The following is a 21,857-nucleotide window of genomic DNA, read 5'->3' as shown; positions in this document are numbered from 1 at the left end:
CACAGATGTCAGAGAGTGTTTACATTTGCAGCACTTCCATCGCCAATGAGAGCAGCGCACTGAGGGCAGCTAGCCTACAGTGCAGCTCTTTCCAGTTTGACGATAGGTCTTGTGGGAAGGGGGGTGATTGCAGGGCATCCTGTGTCCCTGCACTGCCTCCTCTCCCCAAACACTGATCAGCTCCAGTAGCTCAGAATTGCTCCAAGAAGGGGATTGTTTGCTCCGTGGAGCAGACATTGCCACCTGGTCAGATGATAAGTGAGCACTTGCCAAGAAAACAGGAAGGGGAGTTTCAAAGTTCCTGGGGCTTTACAGCAGGAGGGGTGTATGTCTATTTACCTGGTGTCAGAGCAGCAGAACTGCTGGCCAGAGTGGTCACCTAGACACTGTGGGATATCCTGCGGAGGCTAAAAGATCTGTAAACAGGAAGAATGGGTCTTCACTTGCACATCACCACAAAAGCATCGCCAGTAAGAGCTCTCTCGTGGAGGTGCTTTTATTTTTGCAGTGAAACTTCTGAGTTTCACTGCAAAAAGTCATTGGCAAGTGTAGACACTCCCATGGTTTTTGCGCAAAAAAGGGACTTTTTCCTCTTTAAATGTCAAGTGTAGACATGCCCTAATATAAAGAGCAATCCCTTTATTTAACACATCAGGAACTACAAGCTTGATGCTTATTATAGCTGCAAATCCTAATATAACCAGCAGTGCTAGGAATGTAACTAAGAAATTCAAGATCTCTGCACAGCAGCCCCTCAGCATATTACGCCCTCATTCTGCCCCTTTTATGACAAAGTATTTTATCTTATCTGACATGTATTTTATCTAAGAAATAGTTATCAGGGAGCAGTAAATTTTCTAGCAAAAATAATGCAACTATCCTATCAAAATGAAAACCCATGGCAAACTGCTTACATGAATGTCAAATTTATCAAGGACTCAGCTATTGCTGTGAGGAATCACTCAATTTTTCACAGTATTTTTGCTATTGTGCTTCTCAAAAAATATCCAGCAGTTTTTCTAATACAAAATGAGGCTGTTTGTTGGCTTTATAGTTGTTTCTATTTTATGTTGATGACACAACTTTGTACACAAAGAAAAAGAGGTTGAAAAAAAACCCAAAGTAATCTTAATATAAGATAACCAGCATGCATTTTAGAACACCACCTCAATTATAATGTTAATTGCACTGATGCTGCCCCCCAAAAAATATTACGAACATTTTAAACAAAATTCACTGGTGACAATCACACCCCCAAAAAGGATCAAGTCTATAAACACTGCCTTGCAAGAGCTTTACCTTTTAAATACACACGTCAGAATAACAATAGCATATTTATATCCTATAATGGCTCAGTCCTGCAAGGTGCTGAACATTCAGCCGCAATTTAGCAAAATATTTAAGAATGTGCTTAATTTTAAACACATAAGAACAGCCATATGGGTCAGACCAAAGGTCCATCTAGCCCAGTAATCTGTCTTCTGACAGTGGCCAAGGCTAGGTGCCCCAGAGGGAATGAACAGTTAATCATCAAGTGATCCATTCCCTGTTGCTCATTCCCAGCTTCTGGCAAACAGAAGGAACACCATCCCTGCCCATCCTGGCTCATAGCCATTGGTGGACCTATCCTCCATGAATTTATCTAGTTCTTTTTTGAACCATTCTCCATGAGAATTCTCATTAACTTCAATAATTCCAGGACTATTCATGAGTCTAAGGCCATGTCTATATGAATAGTGCTGCAGCGACACAGCTGTACCCAAACAGCTGTGCCACTGCAGCACATCTGGTGAAGATGCTCTATGCAGATAGAGAGCTCTCACGTCGGCATAAAAACCCACCGCCATGAGTGGAATAAGTTATGTTGGCAGGAGACGCTCTCCCAACAACATAGCACTGTGCACACAAGCACTTATGTCAGTGTAACTTATGTCACTCAGCGGGGTGGAATATTCATACCCTTGAGCGACATAAGTTTTGCCGACAGAGGCTGTAGGGTAGATATATTTGAAGTGTGTGTTGGGTGACAAACGAGATCCACTCCAATTTAGACTTACATACTTTCTTGTAGCCTTTATTGAGTATGATTTCACACAATGCTATTAACACCTCTGAATTACTTATACATGTAAAAACACAGCACGCAAGAAAAATAATTGGCCAAATTACCTCTCCTGGCGTTAGGGCGACTTTTTCTTTTCTTTGATCTCTGTTATGTTCTTCCCATTTTTCTCCACTCTCCTATTGTCAATCACTTATCTTTTAAACCTTGTTTCATAACTTAGCCCAGACTCAGCTTACTTCGTTACCTCATCTGTGTACCTATCTAGTGTAAACCCTGACTAAGCATTCTTCTGCATAAATCACAATCACTAATCTAAGCTAATACATCTTTGCTTATCCTACAAAAATTCATTTTTATTTGTCTCCTATCATTTGTTCTCTGCTATTAATCTCACTGGCCCCATTCAGTTGCTCTTAATTTATAGGTCTGTTTGTGTGGCTTTGGGTTTTTCCTTATTAGGTTGTCTTGGAGGGGCATGTGAAGTTAAGAATTCCCTCATTACATTCTGTTTCACCCTGCTATTTACACAGACCAAGTAAGACACACAAACCAGGTTTTGTGGTTTGCAGATCCATGAACATTTTTCAGTTAAGTTGTGGAATGCTGCATCAACAGGGATACTTACAAAAACAAAATTCCTTCATATTTTCATATATATAATTGTTATAGATATTCATTTTTCTACCATAATTTTGTATATATATTTGACTAACATAATTCATTACACAGTTTGCCAGTAGGTGGGTTCTGTGAAGGGACTTAAGCATTGCAATGCTGAGCATCACAGCACTTAACTTTTAGGCACCTAGAAAAATCAGAGGAGCAACTTTGTGATCCACAAAGCCAAGTTAAACATTTTGGCTCCATATACAATGAATGGGGAGAGATAGGCACCTCAGAATGTAATCCACTTCTTGTTCAGCCAATCACTCAGACAAACATGTTTGTTTACATTTGCAGGAGATAATGCTGCCCGCTTCTTGTTTACTATGTTTCCTGAAAGTGAGAACAGGCATTCGCATTGCACTATTGTACCCGGTGTTGCAAGATATTTACGTGCCAGATGCATTAAAAGATTCATATGTCCCTTCAAGCTTCATCCACCACTCCAGAGGACATGGGTCCATGCTGACGATGGATTCTGCTCAATAGCAATCCAAAGCAGTGCAGACCAATGCACGTTCATTTTCATCATCTGAGTCAGATGCCACCAGCAGAAGGTTTCTTTTTTGGTGGTTCGGGTTCTATAGTTTCCACATTGGAGTGTTGCTCTTTTAAGACTTCTGAAAGCATGCTCCATACCCCATCCCGATCAGATTTTGGAAGGCACTTCAGATTCTTAAAACTTGGGTCGAGTGCTGATAGCTATCTTTAGAAATTTCACATTGGTATCTTCTTTGCATGTTGTCAAATCTGCAGTGAAAGTGTTCTTAAAACAAACAACAGGCTGGGTCATCATCCAAGACTGATATAACATGAAATATATGGCAGAATGTGGGAAAACACAAATCAGGAGACCTACAATTCTCCCCCAAGGAGTTAAGTCACAAATTTAATTAACACATTTTTTTAACTTGCATCATCAGCATGGAAGCATGACCTCTGCAATGGTGTCCAAAGCATAAAGGGGCATACGAATGTTTAGCACGTCTGGAATGTTTAGCAGATCTTAGCACAACCTTGCAATTCCGGTTACAAAAGTGCCACGCTAACGTGTGTTCTTACTTCCAGGTAACATTGTAAACAAGAAGCAGGCTGCATTATCTCCCATAAATGTAAACAAACTTGTTTCTCTTAGCGATTGGCTGAACAAGAAGTAGGGCTGAGTGGACTTGTAGGCTCTAAAGGTTTACATTGTTTTGTTTTTGAGTGCAGTTATGTTACAAAAAAATCTACATTTGGAAGTTGCACTTTTCATGATAAAGAGATTCAACTATGGTACTTGTATGAGATGAATTGAAAAATACTATGTCTTTTGTTTATCATTTTTACAGTGCAAATATTTGTAATAAAAATAATATAAAGTAAGTATTGTACACTTTGTATTCTGTGTTGTAACTGAAATAAATATATTTGAAAATTTAGAAAAACATCCAAAATACTTAATAAATTTCAATTGGTATTCTACTGTTTGATTAAAACTGTGTGATTAAAACTGCGATTAATTGCGATTAATTTCGATTAATTTTTTTACTGACGGTTAATTTTTCTGAGTTAATTGCATGAGTTAACTGCGATTAATCGACAGCCCTACTATTAATGTAAAAAAATATTTCAATACAGTATACCAAAATTGGAAATTTTAAACATTAATCTAAAAAAAAGCAAAAGAGTCCATACTAAAATTTGAATAACAACCTTAGCACTCTTCTACATCTATGAACATATAGTAGTCCTGAATCTCTGTTCCTACTGTAATTGGAGCAGGAATAAAGGGGGAGGGGACAACTATAAATGTGCTGTAGTCAGGAACCATTTGGCAGTTGTTAAAGCAGCTGTAGGACTAATCTAAATTATATTCTGCTTCCCATGGTCCTCCGTGGAGCCGGAGAAAAGGTGAATAGCTGTAGCACAACAGTGTCTGGTCACATCCTCTCCCTGCAGCTGTCTCGCTCCCTCCCTCTCACTCCCTGCCTCTGCTGAGTCCTGACATGCCTTCTACAACAGTGGCTGGAACAAGATTGGTGCATAATCCTTATGCCAACTCTGTGCTAGTCAGAGAGGCCCCCTATGCCGCAGGTATCATCAGGTGGTCATTTCTGTCCCCAAAGTGGCATAATGTCCTCAGAGTCAGTGTAATTGAGAGTCAAGCCCTCTGAGGATTTTTCATTAATACAATGATCAGAGCAGTCCCTAGGGGATGGTGAATAGGGGCAACTGCTCCTGGCTCCGTACTTTGGGGGGCCCTGAGGGCCGGTGCAATTGGCCGGCACTGTATGGGCGGTGGGTGAACCGCTGGCTGGGAGAGGCTACCACCAGCTCTGCCCCTTCCACCTGAGGGACAGCATGCTGGGAGGGAAAGCGCATGTTGGCACCGCTGCAGCCTCCTCAGCCCCGGAGCCCCAGGAGGGAGAGCACGTGGCGGTGGCACTGCAGCCTCCTCAGTCCTGCAGCGCTGGGAGGGAGCGCACGTGGTGCCACCGCAGCCTCCCCAGCCCTGGGAAGGCAGGCAACATAGCCCCAACCCCCTGGAGCCCAGCGGTGCTGGCAAAGCGGGGCCTGAGGGGTGTGTGTGTGTGCAGTGTGGGTGGGGCCAGGCTGGCTGTTTGGGGAGGCACCCCCTACTGACCCCTGGTGTGGTCTGTCCCGGAAGTGATGTCACTTCTGCCCCAGGCCCCGCATCCCCGTAAGGATGATCCTGACAATCATTTAACACTCTGGGTCATGCCAGGGCCAGATTTAGGGGCAGGCAACCCAGCCAACCGCCTGGGGTGCTGGGCTCAAGGTGCTCTTTTTGTTGTTAGCAGCAAGGAAAATAAAATGTTTGAAGTAAAATGCTTCAGTATTCCATATGTGGTTTCATTTTTCACTAACCTCTAGAATGTTCTGGACCTTTGTAGAATCTTGTGGAACTTTCCTGACTTTCTGAGAACTACATTTTCCTCGAACTTCCTAGAATGTTGTCAGTCATGCCCTCGCAGGTATATAAGAGGCACAGCATCTCCAGTCAGTCAGTGAGATATAAGAATTAAATGAAATGAGAGCCAAGCTGCAATATTGTGAACCTTGTTTTATTATGCAATTATGAAAGTGTACTTGTGTTTTAAGACTTGAGGAGTGTAAGTAGTGACTAATAAAGGACATATTTAATCAGATGCCAGAGATATCTATCAAACCCCTATCTACACAACAATATAACAGATAGTGTTACTTTTTTTGCCATGCTTAACATATAATGTTTGATGACTTTCTAAGACTGCAGAACATAGACTTTTGCTCTCTCTAATACTGTCTGTTTTTCCCCATAGAAAATAAAAGATGCCCCTGAAGAAGCCTTCAGGAGCTCAGTATATTAAGCGAAAAGCTCAACTGCAATCTAGTTTGCAGCAAGGGGCAAATTTAATAGGAAAATATCTGAAACAGAACAACTCAGACCAGACTTTAGGCAGTAGCGATCGTCCTAACACAGAAGAAATTGAGGAGCAAAGCGTAAATGATGGAAGTCCTATTATTAAAGAATTAGCAGATTTACCTGAAGATAAGGAATGGAAATTTGAGAAAAGTGATAGAGAATTGTCCAGTTTTCCTCGCGGCATAAAGGAGAGAAACAATAAAGAAGAATGTGGCTAACATGAAAAGGAGAGGTTTCACATTAACAGCCGTGTTAGTCTGTATTCGCAAAAAGAAAAGGAGTACTTGTGGCACCTTAGAGACTAACCAATTTATTTGAGCATGAGCTTTCGTGAGCTACTGCATCCGATGAAGTGAGCTGTAGCTCACGAAAGCTCATGCTCAAATAAATTGGTTAGTCTCTAAGGTGCCACAAGTACTCCTTTTCTTTTTATGAAAAGGAGAGTAATGATAAAGAAGAATCTGCCTCGCATGATGACGGAAACAGCAGTGAGAAACTGCACACCACAAATGAATACATCAGATCCTGCTTTATGACCAGTGATCCTAAACTCTGCTGATATTGGTCATAGAATTTTGAATGAGCCGGGAAAAACTGAGGATATGATGTTTCCAGTAAATGAGCAAAAGAGACACTTCTCAAAAATCACACTGAGAGAGTGCTTGAGATTGCTGAGAAGCTGATTTGGTGTTTGCTAGTTTAGTCTAAATCAACTGACAAAGTGTTCTGTTTTTGGTGCAAAATATTTGACAAGAATGCCAAATGGTTGCTTGTGCTTTCTGGGTACAATTACTGGCATAACTTAGCTGATGCTGGGAAGCAACATGAAAAGTCACCATTTTATGGCCTACTCCAAATGGATGGAGGTTGAGTCCAAGCTCAAGCTGAATAAATGCATAGATGTAGAAAACCAGCATGTTATTAATGTAGAAATCCAGCATTGAAGGAAAGTGCTCAAGCATTTAATCTCAATTACCGTCTTCCTTACAAAGAATAATTTGGCTTTCCAGGGCTCATTGGATAAATTGTTCACTGAACACAACGGTAATTTCCTCGGTTTGGTATAGCTCCTTGGGAAATACGATGATGTCATGCATGAACACCTACACTGAGTAGTTCATAAAGAAGCTATTGACCACTACTGCAGCAAAACAATTCAAAATGAACTGATGGACCTTATGGCACGGAAGATGCTTGATAACATATTGATGCAGCTTGACAAAGTGAAGTACTACACCATAATAATGAACTGCATTCCCGATGTTAGTCACAGTGAAAAGATGTCATTTACAGTAAGATTTGTTGATTAGGAGGATGGCTGTATCTAAGTAAAGGAACACTATCTCTTTCTGATCTGTGGATGACTCTACAGGAAAAGGCCTAACAGAACTGTTTACGAACATCCTGAATGAGAATAAAATAAAGCTTCAGGACTGCTGCAGCCAAGGCTACGATAAGAGCACGAACACGAAGGGAAGAAACTATGGCGTTCAGGCAAGGATCTTTGTGCTGAATCCAAGAGCTTTCCTCATGCCTTGTGACTGTCATTCCCTCAACCTTGTTGTGTCAGATACAGTGTCATCTTCTTTAGATTCAGTATCTCTCTTTGGAGTACTGCAAAGGATATGCATCCTGTTTTCAGCATCAACTATCAGGTGGAAGATCCTCACAGACAATGTTACAAATCTGACCATGAAGCCGCTAAGTGATACTTGCTGGGAGAGCTGCATTGACAGCATAAGGCCACTGAGAAACCAAGTGACTGAAGGTTACCACAGCCTGATGGAACTGGAGAGGTCGAGTAAAGACGAGGCTGGAATCTGACACGAGGTGCAAAGCATGGCAAACCAGATCACTGACTTCAAATATCTGGTCTCAATTGTGGTGTGGCACGATATTCTGGGTTCTCAGTAAATGCTGAAAGCATTATACATTCAGTCAGTGGACATTGTGACCATCACTACTTTGAGAAGCTGCCTTGATTTCACTGTGGCCTACAGAGACAACGGATTTGAAGATGCCATCACTGCTGCCAAAGAAACAGAGAAAAACTTAGGAGTTGCACCTGTCTTCAAGGAAACTTGTATTCATTGGACAAAGAGACAGTTTGGTTACAAGGATAGATATGAGGTGATCAGAAGCTTGGAAGAAAAATTCAAGAGGAAGTTTTTTCGCTCACTCGTTGACACTGCTTGAGTGTCCATCAAAGAAAGGTTTGGACAAATGAAGCATCATGAAAAAACCTATGGGTTTTTGTATGACTTTCGTAAGCTGCTGGCAGAAGGAAAACACTCTTTAACAATTGTATGGGCCTTCATCATACACTGACACCCGGGGAATGTTCAGATGTCAATGATAAAGACCACTATGTCGAACTGGACAACATCCATTACATTTTGCCATACAGTAAGCACTCTCCACTCCAAGTTCTCCAATATATTCATGATGCAGAGCTGAAGGACACTTTTCCTAATATGTGGGTAGCTTTGAGGATTCTGCTCACGCTGCTGGTCACAGTTGCGATTGGTAAATGCAGCTTTTCAAAGCTCAGACTCATTAAAATATATCTTTGATCGATGATGGCCAAGAAGAGACTGATATCACTTGCTATTTTATTGTTTCAAAATGCCATTGACCAGTCTTTGGATCTCTCTGAGGCTGTGCTTCAGTTCACAAGGGCAAAGGCAAGAAAATCAACCTTTTGAACTAACGGATGAGGGTTAACATTCTAAGGCTATCACATATTTACTCCTGAGGGAATTATGTGCCAAAAATTAAAAATTTTGTGCACAATATTTTAAAATTCTGCAAAGTTCTGCATATTTTATTTGTCAAAATAACACAGAAACACAACAACAATATAATCACACCATTTTCAATTATTTTGGTAATTTATTTCAAAATACTTGTGTCAAGGTTCCTCCCCCACTCTGAATTCTAGGGTACAGATGTGGGGACCTGCATGAAAACCTCCTAAGCTTACTTTTACCAGCTTAGGTTAAAATTTCCCCAAGGTACAAATTAATTTTATCCTTTGTCCTTGGAATATCCACTGCCACCACCAAACTCTAACTGGGTTTACTGGGAAACGTAGTTTGGACACGTTTGATTCCACCAAAATCCTCCCAACCCTTGCACCCCACTTCCTGGGAAAGGTTTGGTAAAAATCCTCACCAATTTGTATAGGTGACCACAGACCCAAACCCTTGGATCTGAGAACAATGAAAAAGCATTCAGTTTTCTTACAAGAAGACTTTTAATAGAAATAGAAGTAAAGGAATCACCCCTGTAAAATCAGGATGGTAGATACCTTACAGGGTAATTAGATTCAAAACATAGAGAACCCCTCTAGGCAAAACCTTAAGTTACAAAAAAGACACACAGACAGAAATAGTCATTCTATTCAGCACAGTTCTTTTCTCAGCCATTTAAAGAAATCAAAATCTAACTCATACCTAGCTAGATTACTTACTAAAAGTTCTAAGACTCCATTCCTGGTCTATCCCCGGCAAAAGCAGCATATAGACAGACACAGACCCTTTGTTTCTCTCCCTCCTCCCAGCTTTTGAAAGTATCTTGTCTCCTCATTGGTCATTTTGGTCAGGTGCCAGTGAGGTTACCTTTAGCTTCTTAACCCTTTGCAGGTGAGAGGATTTTTCCTCTTGCCAGGAGGGATTTTAAAGGGGTTTACTCTTCCCTTTATATTTATGACAACTTGTAAGTAAATAATTGAAAATGGTGTGATTATATTGTTGTTGTGTATCTGTAATTGATCCATAGTTAAGATGGCAATTAAATTTCTATTATAAAACAATGCTGGTAGTACCTTATAAAACACACAAAAATAATAGCAATCTCATCATTAGTATGTTACCTATAGAGATGAGGTAGAATTTTTCTATCATATTTAAAGAGAATTGGACAAGGAATTTATGTATTATGACACCTAAAATATACATATTCACTAGAAGCCAAGGCAGAGATCAGCCAGAAATGTTTCTGGAGGCCTTCTGCATGGAGCCAAGTGAGCAAAACTACAATATTGCCATCCCCAATAATTCAAAAATCATGAGTTGGGCCCTCAAAATCATGAGGTTTTTTTTTTTTAAATTGTGGGTTCCTTTTATTGGCTTTGTAGTTTCTGAGCTTTTATGGTACACTAGGGTAATGTTTTCAAGATTTTTTCTGGAACCACACTGGCTAGATTTTATTTTTTAATGTAAGCTGAGAGATCCTCATGCAATCTCTTGATTCCAGCAGCTGGAGCTTCAAGAAAAAACATCAAATACTTACACAACTTGTGAGAAAAACCAAAGAATGACTTAATAATGAGATTAAGAAAATGCCGCTACAGATGTTAACCCCCAAGACTTCTGTTAGCACCCTGTCTTCCTTCTCCCTGGAACTCCTAAGCAAAAATGGAACCCCGCTTTGAAGATCTGCAAGGTGGGGGAAATAGGGACAGTTTAGCATCTGTGGGCAGCATATTAAGATGTATAAGATTCCCGTCCCTGCTCCTTCTTTTCACCTCATGCTTCTTCTCAGGCACCATACAATAGGCCCCTGGAAAGTTATGAACCCCCTTCGCAATCGTCCTGCTTATCTCCTATTGCACCCAGGCCCCTGTGTAATGTCGGCTCCTTCCTCCATTTTCCTGCTGTTACTGGGCACCATTCAGGTGTCTAGAGTGAAGAATTCCTCCCACAACTACCTTAATCCCTCACAAGCCTAAAGGGATTTTTAAACTTTCACATTCTTCAAAAATAATATGCGCTCAGACTACTGATATGTGGCTGTTATCTTAACTTCACCTTTAAAAAATGTGTTGGAGAATGTCAGACCATAAAAGAAGTGTATATTTCACCAATTAAGATTTTTTCATAGGCTATTTTAGCACATGAATATCTCTGCTCAATTACTCTGTTTTAAAAATCCAAATTTAAACCAACTTAATCCTCAATTAGCCCTTACATCCTTTTGGCATTTCTGCAGAAATCTGATTTAGAAATAAAGTATTTAAAAAATCATGCACACCATATAAGCAATATGTGATTGTCTACTAACTTCTTTTAAAAATACACCAATATACAGAGTTACAGACAAATGTATGTACATGAGGGCATACATCTAAAACACTGTCCATTGAAATACAAAGTAAAGCATTTAAAGACAGGCTAGTAACATGTTCCTTGATTGGCCTTCCTTAATCTCAACCAAAATGAGTCATCCCTTTATCCTGAATAGTCATCTCTTTTCCTGAATTCCTCCCATTAGGATTATTTGAATGTGCAATATGTGATTTTGTGCATTCTAGAGAGCATACAAAATGTGAAAATGACAGCAGGTGGAGGAATACTAGGGTAGATATCAAAGCAGGATCCCCTTCTAATATCATCTTAAAGGCATGCTTGTGGGAATGCACAGGGAGTAGGGGTTACATATGAACTTTTGTCTTCTTACATTTAATTCACGTTGGAAGGGACCCAGAAACCTCTCAGACCCTAGACTGCAAATTTCAAATTGCATGTGCTTTGATTTGACTGTGTAATCAAATCATTGCTTATTCAGATAAGAATACCAATGCTTTAAACTGAATGTGTGACCATTAGTACTCACAAGTATCCTATTTTTAATGGGAGAGGGAATTATTTTTGATGCTCTTCACCCCTCTGGTTATGAGAGGCTACTGATTCTGTGGATGCTTGCGTCTGCCTCTCATTGGCCCCAGTTAAGCAAACAATTTTTAGTCCAACTTGGTATATCAGTTCATCTGTTCCACAGTTTTTGAAGAAAAAACATATTAGATCAGTAAAAAGTTACACGTGAACAAAGAAAAGGGATCCCAGTTACTTTAGGATCAGAAACATTTTTCTTTTGGTGTATATCTATTAAGCCAGTTATCTAAACTATAGTAGAACCTCAGAGTTATGAACACCAGAGTTACAAACTGACCAGTCAACCACCCATCTCATTTGGAACGAGAAGTATGCAATCAGGCAGCAGAAGACACACACACACACACACACACACACACAGAGCAAATACAGTACAGTACTGCGTTAAACGTAAACTACTAAAAAAATTAAGGGAAAGTTTAAAAACAGATTTGACAAGGTAATTTCTGTGCTTGTTTCATTTAAATTAAGATGGTTAAAAGCAGCATTTTTCTTCTGCACAGTAAAGTTTCAAAGCTATATTAAGTCAATGTTCAGTTGTAAACTTTTGAAAGAACAACCATAATGTTTTGTTCAGAGTTATGAACATTTCAGAGTTACGAACAACCTTTATTCCTAAGGTGTTAGTAACTGCGGTTCTACTGTAATACATTTTAAACACAGTGAACTAAAACTGAGAACTCTTGAATTTTTTACCAGACTAGCCAGGGGATTAAATGTTTCTATCTACTATTGGGGTGGTGGGAGACTTTTCACCAACAAGTTCCATGTTGGACCGGGGGAGTAGACCTTGTATCTTTCATGCCTAGGTAGGTACTTAACCACAAGGCTATAGAGTCATTCTCACTCTTCTTGGCCCAATGACTATTTAAGTATTTATACAAAGTACAACAGTTTCAAAAGGAGATATTCAGAGAGCCATACAAGAGACTATTCAATAGTTACATTCTAAGACTAGGGCAGTCTCCTGAGAGGTGAGAGATCCACATTCAAATACTTTCTCCCCATTGAGCAGAGGGTGGTATTGAACCAGGGGCTGGGTGGTATTGAATCACTAAGTTAAAATTATAAAGTGGACGCTACCATGATCTGCTCCTCCAGCATTTCTTGCATAAAATGGCTTAGATACATGACTCCAAGAGAGGGTTCATGGCCAAAGATCCCAAGCAGAGATAAGTACCAAACTCCCTGAGAAGGGTGAGCGTAGGACATACCCTCTTTTTCACATCTGCTGTTGTCTAGTTTAGATGGGAAGCAGCCTAGCCTGCTGGCTTTTGTGGTTCCTATACTTAGGTACATATTGCCTGGGCACCTAACTCAGGCTTTGTGGATTCCAGTAATTTTCACAAGGCCTCACATCTGAAAAACTCTTAGGCATCTATGTCCCAGTTTCAGGCACCACTGTGATCCACAATCTTTCTCCCACTCAGCTACCACTTAACCCTGTGGGTAGCTAATCTCAGGGCATGTCTACACTACAATCTTAAATTGACCTGTTAGGTTGATTTACAGCTGCCGCAGTACTTACTGATGTCCACACTACCCTCCTGTCGATGGTGCGCGTCCTCACCAGTAGCGCTTCCACTGACTGAAGAGGGACAAGGGTGGGGGGCTGAGAGCCCAGGCTATTAGCTCCATGCAGCTCCCCATTGGGAGCCCAACTGCCCCCAGAGGCTTCTTGCCTCCCTGCTCTGTGCTGGAAGGGGGAGGGTTGCTGGGGTGGGGGGGCAAGCTGCTCCCGGCTGGGAGTAGGGGGGGAAGCCGCCTGGGGTCCAGTCAGTTGCCATTCTCCTGGTGGGGAGCTGGGACCCTGAGGGGCAGCAGGGCTCTGTGACAGGTTAGATTATAGAAACCCGCCTTGGGAACTGCCATGTGATGTGCTGAGACTACCTCTGAGCCCATTTTCCCTGGCAGCGTAGAACTTCAGTGCTCTGCTTGGTTTGAGCCAGACACGCTAGCCTGCTACAAACGCAGACCCAGGTCTGAACCACATCCCCCAAAAGCCGCAGGCTTAACTGAAAACAGCTTAAGAAGTGTTCCTGTCTTCAACACTCAGATACCCAACTCCCAATGAGGTCCAAACCCCAAATTAATCCGTTTTACCCTGTATAAAGCTTATACAGGGTAAACTCATAAACTGTTTGCCCTCTATAACACTGATAGAAAGATATGCACAGCTGTTGCCCCCTGCCCCTCCCCGCCCCCCGGTATTAATACATACTCTGGGTTAATCAATAAGTAAAAAAAGATTTTATTAAATACAAAAAGTAGGATTTAAGTGGTTCCAAGTAATAACAGACAGAACAAAGTGAATTACCAAGCAAAATAAAATAAAACATGCAAGTCTAAGCCTAGTACAGTAAGAAAACTGAATACAGATAAAATCTCACCATCAGAGATGTTTCAATAAGCTTCTATCACAGACTGGACGCCTTCCTAATCTGGGCACAATTCTTTCCCCTGGTACAGCCCTTGTTCCAGCTCAGCTGGTAGGTAGGGGATTTTTCATGACTGCAGCCCCCTTTGTTCTGTTCCGCCCCCTTTGTTCTGTTCCACCCCCTTATATATATTTTTGCACAAGGCTAAAATCCTTTGTCCCTCTCTGGGTTCCCACCCCTCCTTCTAAATGAAAAAACACCAGGTTAAAGATGAATTCCAGTTCAGGTAACATGATCACATGTCACTGTAAGATTTCATTACTCACTTGCCAGTGCACAGGTATACAGGAAGACTTACAAGTAAACAAAGCCATCTACAGTCAATTGTCCTGGTTAATGGAAGCCATCAAGATTCCAAACCACCATTAATGGCCCACACTTTGCATAATTACACAGAACCTCAGAGTTATATTTTATATTTTTAGTTTCAGATACAAAAATAATATATACATACAAATAGGATGACCACACTCAGTAGATTATAAGCTTTGTAATAATACCTTACAAGACATCTTTTGCATGAAGCATATTCCAGTTACATTATATTCACACTCATTAGCATATTTTCATAAAATCATACAGAGTGCAATGTCACAGGCTCCCAGCAGGGAGTGGGGAGCCCGGGGAGCAGCCCAAGAAGGGAACCTGGGTGTCAGGATGCTTTGGAGCGGAGACCTGCAGGCTGCCAGCTGGGGAGCCAGGAGCTGGCTTTCTTGTCAATTTCATAGCTCCAAGACAGCCAACAACCTATGTTAGCAATGCAGTGTCATCCTAACTACACAACATAAACCCTTAGCTTCTCATGGAGTAGGGTACTTACCTCGGCGGGAGCAAGACTGTAGTGTAGACACTAACATAGTTAGGTTGACATAAGCTGCCTATGTCGACCTAACTCTGTAGAGTAGACCAAGCCTCACTCTGCATTTAAATTTTTGCTGTAAAAGTCCCTGAGGCATCTAGGTTTCTGCCTCTGGGCATGTTGACTGCTCCTCACTTTAGGTGACTGGACACCTATATAATGCCTACGCCCCAGCACAATTCTCAAACCAGCAGAAGATAGGCGGGGCTGATCTGGTTGGGATGCTAAGAGATGGTTTACTGGATGAGGCCCCATTACAAATCCCGCCAGAGGAAGCTATGGTGGTGGTGCCTCTCTTACAACTTACAGCCCTCTAGTTAGTACATTCATATAGCACACCCAGGTTCAATTACCCCTTCTGCTGTAAGGAGAGCAAGGATTTGCACAGAGGGTCCCCCACTTCTCAGAAGGGTGCTCTGGGGTTTGCAATATTTTGATGTGAGTTTCTCTCAATCTCTCCTCTTGAAGCTGTTCCACTTTTGACATCTCCTCCTCCTCAGTAACTCTTATTGGCTAGTTTAAATGGTTAAATGGTTCCCAACCTCACATGCTGGGTTTTGTGGGTCCCGTTATCACACACTGATCTCTCCCCATGCACTGTATAGGAGGCTGGGCACCTAACTCAGGCTTTGTGAATTCAATTGTTGTTCCCATGATTTTCTAAGCACCTAAAAGTTAGGTGTTGCGACACCTAGATCCCTTTGTATATCTGGACCTGATACTTTACAACTCCCTAATCTCCATTTCTGAGTCCTTCTCCCACAAAAATATCTCCAGTGGCTGCCTATACTGTTGTTTATAGCTTTCTCAAGCAACAGTAGTGTCAGTAAGAAACCACCATGATTCTTACCAGTTTCACTACTTTCTATAGTGTTCTAAATATCAGCTGTGAAACTGATCAGAATCTTATTAATTTAATTCTGCTGTTGATTATCAAAGCTAGGAGCCATTGCAGTGACAGTGGATTTACTTGTTTGCAGAGTAGGAAGACAGTACTGCATTTTTTCACATTCTGTTAACTTTCCATATGTTATTGTCATAACCATAATAGAAACCATAACAGCTAGAATCCTAATTGTTTACAAATAAATTCACTTAAAGAGTGAAAGTTTAGGTATCCATAATCACCAGCCAAAGCTTTCCATTTGTCATGAATTGAGTAAATTTTTTTCAAGCCCTGCTAAAACTTTTGAATTTCTAGACTAAATCAAGTATTCTTTTATATACTATTGCTTATACAAAGATATGCAAATATCTGTGTGAACTGAATGTATCTGGAGAGGAGGAAAGGTCTTAAAAAAATTAATCCTTAAACTCACTAAAGTGGTTATATAGTTTATTCTCCACATCTCTAGAATTAAAAAAGCTGTAAAATAAATCCTTTTCTTTTTTGTTTTGCATTCTTTCCACCAAGGTCAAATTCACCTTGCCTTTATTAATATAAAAAAGGTATCTTAAAAGTCTTTGCAGTAAACTGATATATTTCAGCATCTCCAGAATTTGGGGAAATTTTGTGGAAAGTAATGTGAATTATAAGTTATTAATGATCAATCTGATGAAGAAAGTGTTATATAATAAACAAATGTATGTTGAGGCACAGAAGATTTTAGATGATAAAGCTGCAGCATGAAGATCAAATTAGAAAGAAATGATCTGGTTTCCATAGCCCATATGTCTGCTGAAAGCCGAAAGAATGTCATTTCTTGGGGCTTGCCTGAGGTTTGTTGGTTTGAAAACAGGAGAGAGTTGTTATTTAAAACATTTCTGATACATTAGATGCAATCTACCCAAGATATGAAGTGTATGACAGAAAACAATACCAGAAAATAATATAACATTAATGGTAGGAAGTTTACAAGTTAATTTACCAACATTGGGAGAACAGCAAGAAGTAAGATTAGAAATTCCCTCCACTCTCTCCAGTGTGTCAGTATTTTTCTGGTATCAAGAGTCCCGATCAACAAAGGGGCCTAAGCCCCAGACTGGGTGCCTAAGTCCCATTTTTTGTCTTCAGTGAGATTCATAAAATGTACATCAAACACTGTAGGCACTTAAACTCTCTCAGTACCTAACTTGTCATGAAAAAAGCTCCCTCTGTGCCTAAGTTTCTGCCTCTGAGTGTGACATTGCTGCTTTACGCTAGGTGTCCAGTTGCCTATCTCCCTCCTAGCCCCAGAACAATCCAAAAACTGGGGGAGGCTAGGTGGATGAACATCTGAGGCCACCTACCAGATGGGGTCTCATTCAAAATTTGCACAGAGGTCTACCGCCTTTAGGAGAGTGCTCTAATCACTGAGCTCTGGGAAATTCTGATGTCAGGCTCCCTTAGTCTCTCCTCTTGAAGCTGTTCCACCATGGATAAATAACAAAAGAGTGATTGGAGCAGGGGGACTGGAACCTGAATCTCCCAACTCCCAGCTCGCTCTCGTTCAGTGACTATTTAAATATTTATCCACAGGGGGAAAGTCATAGGACCAAGGAGAGAGAAAGAATAACTCTGTAGCCTGGTGAGTAGGGCACTCATGGAGGGGACCCCAGGTCCAGTCCCCCTTCTCCAATCACTCTTTAATTATTTATCTACAGTGGAAAAGCTACAACAGGAGAAATTGAGGGACCTCCACATCAGAAGATCCCATAGCCCAGTGGTTTGAGCACATTCCAAAAAGAGAGAAGATTCCTGTTTAAATCCTTTCTCCCCTGTCAGCAGAGTGGGGACTTGAACATGGGGCTCTATATCCCAGGTGAGTGCTCTAAACCCTAGACTAAAAGTTATACAGTGAGCACCACCTCCTCTGGCTGTTTTGTGTGGAGCAAGGCAGACACCTCACTCATTCCCGTGAAAAATAGCTTCGACACCTAAGCCTCCTGACTCCAGGAGATGGGCTTCCATCCCTAACAGGCTAGCTTTTGTGGATCACATTCTTAGGTACCTATCTCTCCCCATTCACTGCATAGGGAGCCTACACACCAACCTTAGGCTTTGTGGATCACAGTGTTCGTTGTTCCTGTAATTTTCTAAGCACGTAAAAATTAGGTGCTGAAATGTTCAGCATTGCAATGACTAAGTCCTTTTGTGGACCTGACCCAAGGCACTCAGAACTTTATATAATATTCCAGCAGAGGTATATAGAGAGCAAATTGTCTCGTGAACTCATGCCTGTGCATTTGCAGCCAATAACTGCCCAACAATTTGAAGGATGGAAATGCCACTAAACTTATTCACAGGACTCAAGAAGAGAAAATAGGATTCACAAAAGATCTATGGCTTGTCTAAATCAAAGGATGGAAACTGTCTAATGTTCATCTTATGGAGAATGTGGGATGAATGTGATTGCAGATAAAAATACCAGTCAAAGTAATAGACTGATTTTAATGAAAATCGTGCACAAAATTGGGGGAACAAATTTGAAACGAGCATCAAAGACCAGCTTGTCTGGGTGAAAATGTAAAAATGAGGTTTTGGACATGAGGGCCCGTAGCTTGCTAGCACATACTGTAGATGTGAGAATTATTAGAAAAACATAATTATGATCTATAATCTATAATCTACAAGTGGTTCCCAAACTTGTTCCGCCGCTTGTGCAGGGAAAGCCCCTGCCAGGCCGGGCCGGTTTGTTTACCTGCCGCGTCCGCAGGTTCGGCCGATCGCGGCTCCCAGTGGCTGCGGTTCGCTGCTCCAGGCCAATGGGGGCTGCTGGAAACGGCAGCCAGCACAACCCTTGGCCCACGCTGCTTCCCGCAGCCCCCATTGGCCTGGAGCAGCGAACCGCAGCCACTAGGAGCAACGATCAGCTGAACCTGTGGATGTGGCAGGTAAACAAATCGGCCCGGCCCGCCAGGGGCTTTAAGTTTGGGAACCACTGATCTAGGAAATACACACTGATAGGCTCTAAATGGAGGACTCATGAATCCCAGAATTAGAGATAAATGTTCTATGCCATTTGAAAGTTAGGATTCCAATCTTTCAGATGTGGTAGAGCATAGATTCTAGTTATGAGCTCTTCAGAGTGGTGATTATACAGTTCTTTGTGTTTCTACAGAGCCCAAATCCTGACTGGAGACTTTGTGAATTAAAAGCAATAATAATAATAATTAACGAACAGTTCTCTATACACTGATCACTAAAATCAGATTAGAATACAAGTTTGTTGACGGTTCATATGAACATAAGAACGACTATACTGGATCAGACCAAAGGTCCATCTTGTCCAGTATCCTGTCTTCCAACAGTGGCCAATGCCAGGTTCCCCAGAGGGAATGAACAGAACAGGCAGTCATCAAGTGATCCATCCTGTCGCCCATTCCCAGCTTCTGACGCCATCCCTGCCCATCCTGGCTAATAGCCATTGATGGACCTATCCTCCATGAATTTATCTAGTTCTTTTTTTAACCCTGTTATAGTCTTGGCATTCACAACATACTCTGGCAAGGGGTTTCACGAGTTGATTGTGCATTGTCTGAAAAAATACTTCCTTTTGTTTGTTTTAAACCTGCTGCCTATTAATTTCATTTGGTGAGCCCTAGTTTTTGTGTTATGAGAAGGAATAAATAACACTTCCTTATTTACTTTCGCCACACCAGTCATGATTTTATAGACCTCAATCATATCCCTCCTTAGTCGTCTCTTTTCCAAGTTGAAAAGTCCCAGCCTTATTAATTTCTCCACATATGGCAGCTGTTCCATACCCTTAATCATTTTTGTTCATATCCTTGTTTTATGTTATAGCCCTGTTTTTTACACTTCATGTTTTGTGTCTTTAAGGCCTAATTCAGGCAAAGATTTATGCATGTGTTTAATTTTATGCACTATGAATAATCTTATTGAAGTTAATTTGATTAAGCACATGCATAAAGTTAAGCACCCGGGTATGACGTTTATTATTTAATAGGCTAACATTAAATAATAAAAGTGTTTTTATTATTACATGATAATAGGTCAATGCTGGGAGGGGCTTTGCTCTTAATTATTGTTATTTGTTAGTTCAACTGAGACCTCTAGAAGGGGAAAATGTTATTTCTCAAATATATTCTACAGAGTACAATGCTTCTCATTATATTTAAGGTAGACTCGTTTGTTTGTTTTTCTTCTAAATTTTGATATATATAATGAATTCCAGAGGCTGGGTGAGATCAGTTTCTAGAGGTTTTTTTCATGCATTTTGTAGTTATTATTGGGAACGTATATGCAATTAAAAAGAAAGAGAAAGAAAGACTGTTGCCAACACCTTGAATTGTACCCAAAAGCAAACAAAACACCAATCCAGAGCTTTGAGCACAGATGTTATGTGCTCATAATGGCACATCCCACTTAGAAATTGAGCAGCATTACCAGAAGCTTTGAGGTTTATTTATTCAATTTAATGGAAGCAATCAGTTATAACAATTACTGTAGGAAAGGTTTGCTACAAACACAGGGTGTGATATTGCAATCTTTACTCATGGCAGAAGTCCCACACATTTTAATAGAATTACTTCTGTAAAGACTGTTAGTGAAAGTAAAGGTTGATGGATCAACCCCTATTTGTCATCCTCATGCTAAAGGGCTAGTCATTAGAAAATGAATGTTTATTTTCAAGGTAATATTTTCTAATACTGTGTGAAAGGTTTTTGATGATTTTTGGAAGTTCTTTTAAAAATGCTGTATTTTTTTTTGTTTTCAGAGTTATGTAATGATGTTTTCTGTTTTCTCCTACTTCTTTGTATAGGTTTTCCTTTAACTAAAATACAATCTTATAATAATAATTAATAGTAATATGTTGCATTTCTACAGCATCTTTCAGTTGAGGATTTAAGGACTGTCTCCTCTGAAAGAAAAAACTTTCACCATATGATGTGACATTTATGTCATAATTTCACTAGTGACACAAGGTGAGGACTTTTTGACACAGTGTCATGGCATGACATGATAACATTTTAATGCAGTACAACATAATTATGTTTGGACATAACTCCATGATAGGTTGGAATTTGATTCAATATGATTTGATTATGGAAAACAATATAACAACACACACAGCAACACAAAATTGGCACATTTTAACCTGAGGTATCACAATATGCTGAGAGACCACCCATTACCTCGAGATGACATTTCCTCAAGGCCTCAAAGCTATTTCCATGACCAATTAATCCCAGTTAAAATCATGCCAACCCTACATACTTTCTGGCAGGCACCGCTCCCGCCCTCCAACATGCTTCATGGGCACATGAGACTAAACAAATTAAAAGCCTCTTTAGTGGCAGCAAACATACCACAGTGTTTCTCATCATGGCTTTAACAGTGAATCCATCGGTGACCTGCTGCTTGGTTCTCCTCAGCTGCCCCAGTGGCTGCTGTTGTTGTGGAGGTCTCTCTCCAGTGGGTTTCGGGGGGTTCGAACCATCTTTCTCTGCCACCATCTCACCAGGCACCTTTGTGGGGGACAGGAAATAAATATATAGGCGAAAATAATATATTGGGGAAAAAACAAATCCTCCCCACTGTCCTGCTGTCCTTCCTCACCCCCCCTGCCGCTGCTGCCCTTCCTCACCTCCTGCCTCCCTTCCTCTTCCTCACTCCCTGCTCTGGCTGCCCTTCCTCACCCCCTGCTGTTGCCTATGGAGGCTCCCGTGTGGGGTCTGGCTGGGGGGGCGGGACACTGACTCACTTTGTCGCTAACACCAACACGCTTCCAGGGACGCCTCTCGGTTGCTAGGCAACGTGTCAACAACCTGCCCGGCTTCTGTTTGCGGTCACGTGACAAAGGGG

General features: G+C 41.0%; 1 protein-coding gene across 1 annotated transcript in view; it reads right to left on the bottom strand.

Moving 5' to 3' along the window:
* PACRG (parkin coregulated) overlaps positions 1-21,857 on the bottom strand; it is a 507,213-nt gene that overhangs the window by 485,096 nt on the left and 260 nt on the right. The window contains exons 2-3 of the mRNA XM_077812164.1: positions 21,692-21,763; positions 21,362-21,520 (exon numbers count right to left, since the gene is read on the bottom strand). Coding sequence (XP_077668290.1) covers positions 21,362-21,520; positions 21,692-21,763 — 231 coding nt within the window. The remainder of the gene's footprint in view (positions 1-21,361; positions 21,521-21,691; positions 21,764-21,857) is intronic.

Source organism: Eretmochelys imbricata, chromosome 3, assembly GCF_965152235.1.
Source record: "Eretmochelys imbricata isolate rEreImb1 chromosome 3, rEreImb1.hap1, whole genome shotgun sequence".
In the NCBI taxonomy this organism is placed as follows: domain Eukaryota; kingdom Metazoa; phylum Chordata; order Testudines; family Cheloniidae; genus Eretmochelys; species Eretmochelys imbricata.
This window is presented reverse-complemented; position numbering and strand designations above follow the sequence as displayed.